At 41.1% G+C, this 13,112-nt stretch overlaps 1 protein-coding gene across 2 annotated transcripts in view; it reads left to right on the top strand.

Moving 5' to 3' along the window:
* The window catches only part of CBS (cystathionine beta-synthase), a 656,282-nt gene that overhangs the window by 291,801 nt on the left and 351,369 nt on the right, over positions 1–13,112 (top strand). For both annotated transcript variants that reach the window (XM_044072237.1, XM_044072236.1), the window contains exon 3: positions 10,334–10,440. In XM_044072237.1, coding sequence (XP_043928172.1) covers positions 10,334–10,440 — 107 coding nt within the window. The remainder of the gene's footprint in view (positions 1–10,333; positions 10,441–13,112) is intronic.

Here is a 13,112-nt window from a genome sequence, read left to right as displayed (position 1 = left end):
TTATTGAAGCACAACAGTCACTATGTGAAACTATGAGGTGTTCAGTGGAAAAACTGCAGATGGAATGTGGAAAGTTTTAAAAGAGAAATTGTTAGAGTGCAAAAAATCAAAAAATGTTTAACATCAGGATCTAGACATACAACATTGGGGATATATTTCCATAAGAACAAAATATTTGATTAAGATGAGAGACAAAAAATATAAGAAATGGAAGAGAAGTTGAACTGCAACTTTGAAAACTGAAATAAACAAACTGGACAAAAAGATTAAATATAGTGTGAGACAAGATCTAGAAAATTTTGAAGAAAATGTGTATAAAGATATTTAGTATAATAGGAAACCTTTTTTCAGAGACATAAGATGTGGAAGGAACAAAGACACACAAATTGATAAACTGTGTGCAGATTCTAAAATTTATTCTTAGACACAACAGATTATAATATATTTACAAAATCTTGTGCAAAACAGTTTGGCTCCACAAAAGGGGTAATAAGTTGTCCTGGTGACATCCAGGTAACCCCAGATACTGGAATCAAATTAGATTATATTGAAAAAGAACTGCACAAACTGGATCCAAACAAAGCACAGGGAGGAGACAGAATTAGTAACAACGACCTGAGAACACTTCAAGAACTTACGGCACCATTATACCTATTATTCATTAGGTCATATAAATATGGGGAGATTCCTCAAGATTGGAGACATGAACTTATTAAACCTGTCTTTAAGGGAAAGGGGAGTAGGACAAACCCAGAGTCATACAGACCCTTAAGTCTACTTTCATGTTGTGGAAAAATAATGGAGAAGGTAATATTGATAAGTTATTGTCAGAACTGGATAGGTTGGGATTTGAAACCATATATCAGCATGCATATGTCGAAAACAGATCTACTACTATCTGTAATATGATATTCTATAATAATAGTTATGAATGAAAAAAATGTGCTGTGATGTAATTTATATAGATTTAACTTCAGCATTTGACAGTCATACACAAAACACTAATCACTAAATTAGTACAACTAGGTATTGATGTACTCTTGATAAGATGGACAGCTGCATGGCTTACAAATAGACATGGCAAGTATCATACAGCAACTAGACAGGTGAAATCCTTGGTTGCAGTCAGTGTGTCCCACAGGGCTCTGTCCTAGGCCCTTACTTGTTTAGATTGTATCTTTCAGACCTAACTTTTTCATCTGAGGTATGCTACAGTCTATATGCAGATGACCTGAAATTGGGTAAACTGATTACATGTGTTACTGATACAGCATGTCTGCAAAATAACTTCACTAAATTGACCATGTGGGCACATGAGAACATATGGTGTAAATACATCAAAAACTAAGCATATGAGATTTGAGAGATATAAATTGAAAGGTGAATATTTAATACAGCGCACAGTGATTGAAATTGTAGCCTCATTTAAGGACCTGGGTATATGGATAGATTCAGCTATGAGTTTTTCTAATCAGATCAACCAATTGGTTAATGATAGTTATAGAACTATAGGTTGTATAAAAAGATTTATAAAGTCTAGGAAATCAAAAATGATGAAGTCATTGTTTGTTAGTTACATTAGACCCAAACTTGAGTATGGAATAACAATACGGAAACCCTATAAGAAAACAAGCATGGGTAAACTGGAAAGACTACAGCGGAAATATACCAAGGGCATTCATGGATGTGAAAATTTAAGTTATTATGAAAGACTAAAATATCTGAACTTATACAGTGTCTCTTACAGATATTTAAGAGGAGATCTTATTCAAGTATATAGGGCATTTAGAGACAACTACCTCTGGGAATGTTTTGGGGTTATTGAAAAGTTGTGCTGTGTCTTTCAGCTTTTCCCGGTTAGGGGTCGCCACAGCAGAACTCTGGTCCGCTAATGATTGGCAGTAGATTTTTACGTACCAAGTTGCCAGCTCTGACGCACAACCTTCAACGAAGGTACGCCCATTCACGCATGTCTCCACGCAGAAGACGCTCTAACTGAGAATCGAACCGGACAGCGTCTTACTGTGAGGCGACAACGCTACCGCAGCACCACCACCGCAGTTTGGGGGGTTATCAGACAACCTATGCAGAAGATTCTATAGGAATGTGTACTAACTGGTTCTCGTCAGAGTAGCTGATGCATGGAACAGACTTGCATTAAAGCAACTACTAGTTTAGACATTTTTAAAAACAGCCTTTACACTTATTATGGGAGCAAGTGTTTTGGTATATTGGCAAGCTAGAAGGGCTTTTAATGCCCGTGCTTGAAATATTTGCATGTATGTATAAACAGCCTTTGTCCCTTCAGCAGGCTACAAATTTGTATTCATAAGTAGACCTGGTGTCTAAAATATCTTTGAATGCATTGCCATCCAAAACTATTCTATAAGTGCAAAATGGTTATATTTTGAGGTAGTCAAGGTAACCAGCATCTGTCGGCAACATTAAGGTTTATAGGTACTAATTCTTTCCATGTATTTCATAAAGACAGCCATAGATGGAGTCTGCAATGCTGAAGGAACTTCTAACCTTCAGCAGGAACTATGTTGTTTGAGCTCTATCCGCAGCTGTAAAAGGGTCACAAGGAATTTTGTAGAGAAAGTTTTGGGCTTTCTTGTATCCGAAGAAATGGTTGTTAATGGTGTTCTTGTTTCATTTAGCATAGTCGGCAATAGGCATGCTTCCACTCAGAAGAATCTAGTCAGAGAATATTAAGCTTTTTTTTAGCCTTAAAATTCTCCAGCTGGATTTAGGGGTATAAACGCTTATGTTGCAGAGCTAGGGCACGGCGGGGTGCAGCACTCTGCATCAGCATCTTTAAAGATAGTTATCAGATTCTTAACAGTGGTACAAGTATATAGGACTTAGAAGAAGTTCGGTTTCTGAGCTTACATACAAAAAAACATATTTAATAATTCCGGGACTAGCTCTGACTTTATTCTTACGGATGGGTTAGTAGGATAGGCTAATTTAGTAACAGAGTATTTGGATATGGGTAATAAAGTAGTTAGTGATGTTTAGCATAGCTTTTTTCTCCCAGTCATTGCCAGGTAAACGTAGTAGTAGGAGGAAATTTATTATCTGTGTCTGAAGTACCCTCCCGAGTAAAAAAGTAAGTAAATAAAGGAAAGTATCGTCCAGTAAATTAAGTGTTTACTTCACTGATAAGCAGCCTTTTCCAGTGTTTGTCTGAGTTCTGGGAAAACAATTACATTTGCACTCCTATGCCTTGGACTAATGAAGCAGAGCATGATATACAGACACAACGAGGTACAAAGACTGAGAGAACAGGTCATAGGGCCTTGGCAGGTCATAAATAAAGTTAAAAATAAAAAGTCTGGCAGCAAGGCTGAAAGATGACTTTCACCAGGGGAGAACATGTCTTTGATTCCTGGCTGTCACTGAGCTGGTGCCAGTAGTTTCACATATAAACTGCTGAAGAGTTTTCTTTTTAGAGAAGGGGGGTGTAAGTAAGCAGTAAATAACCTGCAACCTTTTCCTGTGTTTTAGAATCACTATAATCTGTAGAAACCATGGGAGTGAGGTAAACATACAAATTAAGTTTAGAGAAAAAATAACCCTACTGAAAGTTTTTTTTAAACATACAGATGCAAAAGTAAGAATTTATCTTTGCATTTTTTATTACATTTGTCTTCCTGGTATAAACTGTCATGATCTTCATGTATTAAATAATCAAAAAATAATAGAAAATATTCTCACTACCACAGTAGAAAAAGAGCATTTAATTATGATTCCTGGTTAAAATGGGCCTTTGGGGGGAGTCCTTGGTTCAAGAAGCTGCAGATGTTTGGGGTCCCTTTGATGCTGTGATGGTGTGCCGTGACTGGAGTTCCTTGAAGTTTCATGTCTACTGCTTATCTAATAGTATTTTCCAGTGTTTTTTTACTGTTTCAGAGAACAGCATCATCCCTTTGCAGTTCATTTTAAGCATATAGTCCTGATACCAGTTCTTGTTTGAAATGTTTCTCTCATGCATCAGTGACTCCCACAGTGTTTGTGTGGTGCTCCAAAGTATATTCATTTATAGACAGGAATGAAGTACGTTTGATGTTCCCTTGCAGATGTTCTTCGTGTTTCACTGTTGCAGTCATCACAATTGGGTTATCTTCTTGCAGTAGCCCTCAGTCGGCCTGATTATCAAAGTCTTGGGTCCTGCGTCAGTTGCTGTCTCATCTTCCATGACATCAGGTAGTCAGGGGTATAAAGCATGCAGCCGATGCCATTACATCAGTCTTTCTTGCCGTGCGGTGCCCGAAGCAGAAGCAGTTTGCAAGTGCCGGTCGGCCGACCCCTGAAATTTTCATTTTCGAGTTTCAGAACCAAAGTCTTCAACTAAAGCTAAGTACCCCGTTGGGGAAACTTTTTCTTGCTCTAAACCAATGTCAGTAAAAGTCAATAATTGTATTTCTTGTGGAAAGCAAAAACCTCATAAAGATTTTCATTCGTACTGTATTCCTTGCCTAGGCCCTAACCATGAGGTACCTTGCTGTCTGTTTTGTGCCTTATTTAAACCATGAACTATTCGTTGTCGGTATATTTACGCTTCTGACTATTTTGGAACTCTGTTCAATTATCCAGATATGTCTTCGGTAAGCCACCCGACTGCCAACATTCTGAAAAAATGCAAAGATAAAGACAGAGACAGGCCGCCTAGGTCCAAAGCTGCCACTGACACTTCTCCTAAGCTAGTCGCCAGTTCGCCGGTACTCAGTGAGGCGCTTTCGCAACCCCTGATACCCGCTACTTCAGATTCGCAGACCTCTACTGAGACCCATTCAGAGTCCAGTATGCCGCGAGATGCTTCAACTGTGGAACCTGCAGATGTCTCTACCTTAGATGGGTCCGGAGCTGCTGTGCAGGCACCAGCTTCTGAGGGTGTATTCAGGCCTAGTATCTTGCATATTAAATCGACGCCATCTTTTTCTTCAAGGCCTAAAACTCAAACCATGCCTAGAAAACTGATGCCCAGACCGCATGGTCAGGCCTCTATGCCTAAAAAAAAAAAAAACAAATGATAAGAATGGCTGAAGACCTTATTACTTTAATCAGGGGAAGCCAACCTACCCCCTCTAAGATACCTAGGACTGAATTTGCTTATGATACTTCTGACCAGGATTCTGAAATTTCTGTTTCCTCTGATGACCAGGATTTACCCTTATCTACCTATGAGGATTCTGATGCAGAGGACAATATTCCCTCTGCTCCCCCCCCCCCCCCAGAGGATTTTTCTTTTGGTGAAACCTTGCATACTCTTAGGGAGCATTTTCGCTGGGAAAGCTAGGATTACTCTGATTCTAAAAAGAGGCTTAGGGATTTCTTACTCCTGCCCCAACACAGGCCTTTAGCTATCCCTCCTGTGCTAGACAATGTTAATGATGCCTTTTTCGGAATCTAGCTTGGCCCCTGACTCTTTACCTCCTGCTCCCAGAAAACCTGATAGATATTACAGGGTTCCTGACTCTCAAAAGTTCCTTTTTAAAAATCCTACTTCGGATCCTGAGACCATTTCACAGTGACCCAAGAGCATTAAGGCTACTACTGCCAAAAATCCTACCCCCTCTGATAGATTCTAGGGCCCTGGATAGATGGGGTAAGAAGGTATACACCTCTGCAACCTTGGCCATCAGGGACTTAAATTGTCAGTTTCATAAGTTAAAGTATCAGCAGCATATTATTGGATTGCTTAAACAGCAAATGATGTTGATTCCTGACTGTGCTGAAAATAAGGATTTACAGGATTTAATGCATTCTGCTGAATAGGTTGGAAAACATACTTTGCATTGTGGTTTTGATTCACTAGAGGCATCTTGCAGGGCTGCTGTCACTGGGTCTGTACTTAGAAGGCATGCTTGGCTTAAGGAGCAATCTTTGCCAGATCATGTTAAAACTAAATTTCTGGATGCTCCCTTAAATCAGGACCGCCTGTTTGGCAATAAAGCAGAAGAAGTTCTTAAAAAGGTGGAGGAAAAAGCTAAATCTATGTAAACTGTTAAAGATTTCTTACAAGTACAGCCTCCAAGATTTAGTAGGCATTGGCCCTCTAAGAATTGGTCCTTTCCTGCCTCTTCCAGGCCTTCTCAGTCCAAATCCAGAACCAGCAGAACACCCAGGCTTTAGTCCCAGGGTATGCACAGGACTAAGCAGTGGGAGACTCCCACTTCCAAATCAGGGAGTAGTTAGACTCCCCCTATGGTAAGCTGTCTCAATGACTTAACTTTAAAACTTCCAAGCACTTCTCAACTGATTGCTCCTTTAGGGGGAAAGATTGCTCTGCAAGCAAAAAAATGGGAACTCATTACCAAGGACAAATGGGTTTTAAATATAGTTTCCCAAGGATACAGATTTCACTTCCATACGTTACCAACCCCAAACGGTTGGCCAGATCTACCCCCAAATCAGTGGGCAGAGGCTCAAAAGCAAGTACTCTCTCTCATAAGCTTAAAAGCTATTCAGACTGTACCAGAAGAGGAAAAGGGACAAGATTTCTATTCAAGACTTTTCCTGGTACCCAGAAAAGACAACTCATGGCATCCTATCCTGGACCTTTCTATCCCAAACACCTTTTTTGGTGATTCCAAAATTCAAGATGCTAACTCTTCACCAGTTGCTTCCTATGCTAGGGAAGGATGCCTGGTTGGCAACACTGGATTTAAAGGAAGCCTACCTGCACATCCCAATCAGGGAATCTTGCAGAAGATACCTATGCTTCAAAGCAGGCTACATGCACTATTAGTTCTCTGCACTGCCCTTTGGCTTATCTACTGTGCTGAGGGTATTCACAACGTGCCTAGCTCCAGTCATTGCATTTTGCAGGCAAAGAAATATTCAAATATACCCATACCTGGACGATTGTCTAATTCAGGCAGAAAGCCAGGACATACTTTTGAATCATCTGGCATTTGTACAAAAGGTGCTAACTTGTCTGGGGTACACCATAAATGAAAAGAAATCACATCTTGTACCTTGTCAGCAAATTATATTCCTGGGAGCAAGCTTGAACACAACTTCCCAGATGGCTTTCCTCATGCCAGAGAAACAAATTCATTTGACAACTAACTTAAAACTAATGGCCACAAAAACCCCGGTATCTGCAAGGCAAATACTGCAAGCCTTGGGGTTCATGGTCTCCTGCATTCTACTAATTCCATATGCAAGACTGCATATGAGGAAACTACAATGGTATCTAAAGAGCCTATGGTGTCAACATACTCAGGATCTAGAAGCAATGATTCCTATCATTCCTTGCCTACAGTTAGAGTTCCTTTGGTGGGCAGAGGCCTGCCACCAAAACAAAGGATTATCATTCACTCTATCCCCTGCTGCCCAAAGCCTAACAACAGACGTATCCGACTATGCATGGGGGGCTCACCAGGCAAGGAAGTGCATGCAGGGCAAATGGAACCCAAGTCAAATGCACCTGCATATCAATCAAAAAGAAATATTAGCTGTATAGAATGCACTGACAGCCTTCAAGGACCACATTCTTCCAGGACAATTAATGGTAAATGCGAACAACACCACTGTTATGTGGTACATAAACAAACAGGGGGGTACCCATTCATACTCCCTCTGCAGACTAGCCATGGCTCTGTGGATCACAGCCTTGAGCTACCAAGTGCATCTACAGGCTCAATTCCTGCCAGGAAAACTAAATACATTGGCAAACGAACTAAGCAGAAATCTCATGGACCCACACGAGTGGAAACTGGAACCAAAGACTTTCAACATGTTGATAAACAAATGGGGGAGCCCAGATATAGACCTGTTTGCCTCCCTCCAGAACTACCAGTTGGACAAATTCTGTACAAGGACTCCCCACAAACAAGTTTGGAAAGTGGATGCTCTGTCCTTCACCTGGAAACACCTATCAGTTTATGCTTTTCCTCCTCTGCCTCTCCTCTCCAAGGTACTACTAAAGATCAAACAGGACAAACCAAGGATGATATTGATTGCACCAGACTGGCCACACCAACACTGGTACCCCCTCTTGTGCAGTGTGTCACTGCTGGCGCCATGGCACCTGCCTCAGACCCATACCCTGCTGTCACAGCAGGAGAGCTAGATTCTGCGCCCTCAGCTTCAAACCCTGAACCTGGCAGCCTGGCTAATTACCTAATCTCTCCATTACCATCCTTCAGTAAACAAGTGTCGGATGTCATTTTGGAAGCAAGGAGGCCTAGTACTAGAAAATCTTATGCTGAAAAATGGAAAAGATTCTGTGCCTGGAACCAAACTCAAGGGATGGGCACAGCAGTGCCCAATTTACCTCAGATTTTTCAATATGCTTCACAAGGGCCTTTCGTTTTCCTCCATCAAAATTCATGCCTCAGCCATTTTAGCTCATTACAACACAGAACCACCCCTCTTCTATCATTCATTGCTCAAGCAGTTCCTCAGAGGGGCCAAAAACTTAAGACCACCCAGGAGAGCCCCAACTCCAGCCTGGGACCTTAACTTTGTATTGGAAAAACTCACTCTTCCTCCGTTTGAGCCAGCTGCAAGTGCAGAGTTAAAATTCCTTTACAGCCTTCCTTTTAGCAATCACTTCAACAAGAAGGGTATCTGAATTACAGGCCCTTATGGCAGTAGAGCCTTTCATTGTCTTTCATGCGGACAGGGTGTGTCTCAGGACCAATCCCTCCTTCATGCCCAAGGTGGTATCCAGTGTGGCTCTTAATCAGTCCATTCATTTGCCAACCTTCTTTTCTAATCCACAGAACAAAGGGGAACGGATACTGTACTCCTTAGATGTGCACAGACAACTTAGATTTTACTTTGCAGGACTAAACCTCAAAGGAAATCTGAACAACTGCTGGTGGCATTTGCTGCAGGGTCAGAGGGGAAGGCTATTTCAAAGCAAACCATTTCTAAATGGATAGGCCATTGCATTCATTTCTGCTATAAGCACCATGGAAAATCTATCCCACAGGGGATTAGACCACATTCAACCAGGGCTGCATCTACCTCTACAGCCTTTCTCAGAGGTATCCCTACCAATAGAAGCTGCTACCTGGAATTCTGTACATACTTTCACCAAGCATTACCATTTGCCAATCTTTTCTAAATCCAGAGCTGGCTTTGCCACTGCAGTCTTGCAGGGCCTTTTAGCTGGTCCTAATGCTGTCTAAATTCCTCCTCCCATCCTTAGCTTTGGGAATCTACCCAAATGTGATGACTGCAACAGTGAAACATGAAGAACATAGTACAGTTGTGTACACTTAAAATAAATGTAGATGTTCACGTGTATTCACTGTTGCAGTCATGGTTACCCTCCCTCCAGCCCCTGACTTCTTATATATATTTTTTTTTTTTTTTTTTTTTTTTTTTTTTTTTTTTTTTTAAATTGCTTCCCATTAGGGGGGCACCTGACATAGGGCAAGAAAAACTGATGTAATGGCGTCGGCTGCATGCTTTATACCCCTGACTACTTGACATCACGGAAGATGAGACAGCAACCAACGCAGGACCCAAGACTTTGATAATCAGGCCGACTGAGGGCTACTGCAAGCAGATAACCCAAATGTGATGACAGCAACAGTGAATACACTCAAACATCTACATTTATGTTAGGTGTACACAACTGTACTTTAATAATACAATCTCCTCATACACTTCATTTAGTGGCACCACATGAGATATGTTGCTCTGATCTTCACATGTAACACAGGTTCGACATAAAAGCAACTCTACTTCTTCCTATAACATGCTACGTTCTGTAAGTTTTAGTTCAATATATATATGACTTAAGAGGGAGTAGTACAATAAGTCAAATGAAACACAGCTACTTTGAGAAAATGACATGAATGTCAAAATTATGGCTGAAGGGTTTTTCCCCTGCATCAGGGTACAGTGCCTAGGAACTGTTTATATTAAGCAGTAAAAAGGTAAAAGGGACACAAACCCTTCACAAAGAGAAATAAAAACCCAGATAACAGTGTTTGTCTGAAAGTGTCATAGCTATTTTATTTGTCTGGGAATCTTGAGTTTGGTGGAATATACTAGCTGCTTGTTTGCTTAGAAAAGCTGATTTTGGAGTAATGTCCTAGATATGATCTGGAAGTGTTTGCACTAGAGGCATGATTAGAAAATGCAATCTTGCACAATGTTCATGGGGGTCCATTTTGCACAGTTATGGATCAAAAGCAGTAGAAGCATTCTGATGTTTTGTAATAAGTTGTGCTATTACTGTTGATGTTATTTCATGTCATTTTTACATTTACTAGTGAAAATTCTAAAGTGGTTAACAAGGAAAAGGGAGAGAAAATATTCTGTATTGCATAATAATTTCAAATGCATGTTTCTTACTGAACAGAGAAAAGAAACCCAAGATTCTACCAAATATCTTGAAGCAAATTGGTGGAACTCCAATGGTTCAAATTAACAACATTGGGAAGGCTTTTGGACTCAAGTGTCAACTCTGTGAGTATTTCAAACAATTTTCTGGGTGAATATCTGTGCATATATGCCAGAATTCATGCTTTGTGTTTTCAGATTTAAACAATTTTTTCTTACAGACTGGCTCTGGCACAGCAGGTAGTGATGTGTTACATATAGGACAATTTTTACCTTTGCATTCTCTGACAGCATAGGACATAATGAAAAGGGGTGATGGTGCTATAGAGGTGTCATGTGCATCTAACTTCAACATGGATTACAAATGCAGTTCTAACTTAATGGTTCTCTTGTTGGGTGTCACAGTAACACAAGTTAGTATTGCTGCTTTACAAATCTTGATCCCCCTGTTCGATTACTGACTGGGGTGGCTTAAGTACTATGCACATCTTTCCTTTTATATTTGAGTAATTACATTTCTTCCCATGTCCCAAAAGAAGTGCCATTTGTGCATGTGTGTATATGTGCATCCTGTGAGGGGGTGGTGCCCTATTCAGGATTAGTTCATAGTCCTGTGTTCACTGAGCACTTGAATAGGTTCCAGCTTCCATACAGCCCTGTACATGATTACATAGTCTCTTGGAGAATAAATGAATGAATGAATGTTTCTTTTGTCTTTATAGAGTACATGTAATTATATGCATGACTACATACAGAATAGCTTGAATATCTTCACCAAATCAAAGCTCATCTCCTTTTCTTTAAAGAATGAAGTATTTTGCCTTGCACTGAAAGAGGTCTTGATGACCCATATTCTGAAGACCTTTTCTTTTGAGCCTGACAGTCCTAATAAGTAACACACTATATCTAAGCATCCTTTTTTTCACAAAGGTTCTTGGAAAGTTGATTATAGACCTCTTCGTACAATTTTACAGGAGTATCAAGTTTATGACCCATTCCAGTCCAGATGTTCTTCGTCTCACATTGCTGCAGTCATAACCTGTGGGTAGTCCGCTGTCCTCGGACGGCCCAAATACCAAAGTGTTAGGCTGGCGTCGGTCATGGTTGCTCAAAGCTGACGTCAGTACGCAGGAGTACTTAAGCGCATGACCGACGCCATATCCTCAGTCTTTCTTGCCGCGTGGTCCGAAGCAGAAGCAGCGTTTGCAAGTGCCGTTCGGCGTTCTGAAATTTTCATTTGTCGAGTTTCAGACCGAAGACCAAGTTGGGCAAAGTACCCCGTTGGGGAATATTTTTGTCTTTTCTTGCTTCAGTTAATCCGGATGTCAGAAAAAGTTAATAATTGTATTTCTTGTGGGAAACAGATACCTCATAGGGACTATCACTCTCTCTGTATTCCTTGCTTGGGGCCTGAGCACGACGTAGTCGGGTGTCGCTTTTGCGCTAGATTTAATTAGCGCACCATAAAACGCAGATTAGACTGTGCTAGGCTTGTTTTCGGTAAGCGGTGTAACTACAACATGCCGTCGGATCCTCCGACGCCCGCTACCGCTAAAAAGCGAAAAGATAAATCTTTAAAGTCTAAACCGGATGAGTCGTCCGTTGCGGACGCCGGTTCTATGGAATCTACGGTTGAATCTGTGGATCCAGCCGAGGTCTCGGCTGAATCCCAGGGGGAACCTTTACTATTACAGGAGTTGGCCTCTCAGGAGTTAGGTCAGGCCGAGGGGGCTCCTCAAGTCTCTGTGGTTCCATCCTTACAAAAGGTTATTAGGCCTTCTACTTCTGTCACTAAAGGCCCTGCTAAGGCTAGACCTGGTCTTCCTAGTACAGGCCACAGCCCTAGTTCTTCGGGCTCTGTTCTTAAAAAACATATGTTGAAAATGGCAGAGGATTTGATTACTTTGTTCAGGGGTTCTATGATCCCTCCAGAGAAGAGGCCTAGGGTGGAGACTGATTTAGAGGGATTGGAGCATTCCTCAGATTACTCTGAGTCCTCAGCTGAGGATATTCAGGATTTTCCTCCCTATTCTGATTCGGATGCAGAGGATTCCTGTCCTTCTGCTTCTCCTCCAGAGGATTTTTCCTTTTCTGAAACCTTGCACTCCATGAGGGAACATTTCAAGTGGGAAGGTCAGGATTTTTCAGATTCTCGTAAGAGGCTTAGAGATTTTTTGTTTTTGCCACAACATAGACCTTTGGCTATTCCCCCTGTTTTAGATGTTGCTCAGGATGTTTTTTCTGAAGCTTCCCTTAATCCTGATTCTTTACCCCCTGCCCCTGTCAAACCAGACAGGTATTACAGAGTTCCAGAGGCACATAAATATTTGTATAAGAGTCCTAGAGCTGACCCGGAAACTATTATTCAAGGGCCTAAGGGTGTCAGAGCTTCTGTAGTTAAGAATCCAGTTCCTCTGGATAAAGATTCTAGATCTTTGGATAGGTGGGGTAAAAAAGTGTATACCTCCTCCACGTTAGCTATGAGGGCTTTAAATTGCCAGTTTCATATGCTGAAGTATCAGAACTTTCTGTTAGGTCAGTTGAAATCTAAGGTAGATGCTTTATCTGAGGGGATAGAGTGTAAGGAATTGCAGGACTTAGTTCATGCTTCAGATCAAGTTGGTAAGCATTCCTTGCAGTGTGGCTTCGATGCTCTTCAGGCTTCTTCCAGGGTGGCTGCTACTGGTTCAGTTATTCGTAGACATGCCTGGCTTAAGGATCAAAATTTGTCAGAGCATGTTAAAGCTCGAATTTTGGATGCTCCTCTTCAATCTGAAGTTCTTTTTGGTTCTCCTGTG

The sequence above is a fragment of the Protopterus annectens genome, chromosome 5.part0 (assembly GCF_019279795.1).
Source record: "Protopterus annectens isolate FY-2018-M chromosome 5.part0, PAN1.0, whole genome shotgun sequence".
Classification (NCBI taxonomy): Eukaryota; Metazoa; Chordata; order Ceratodontiformes; family Protopteridae; genus Protopterus; species Protopterus annectens.
Note: the sequence above shows the minus strand (reverse complement) of the source record. Positions and strands in the feature narration are given on the sequence as shown.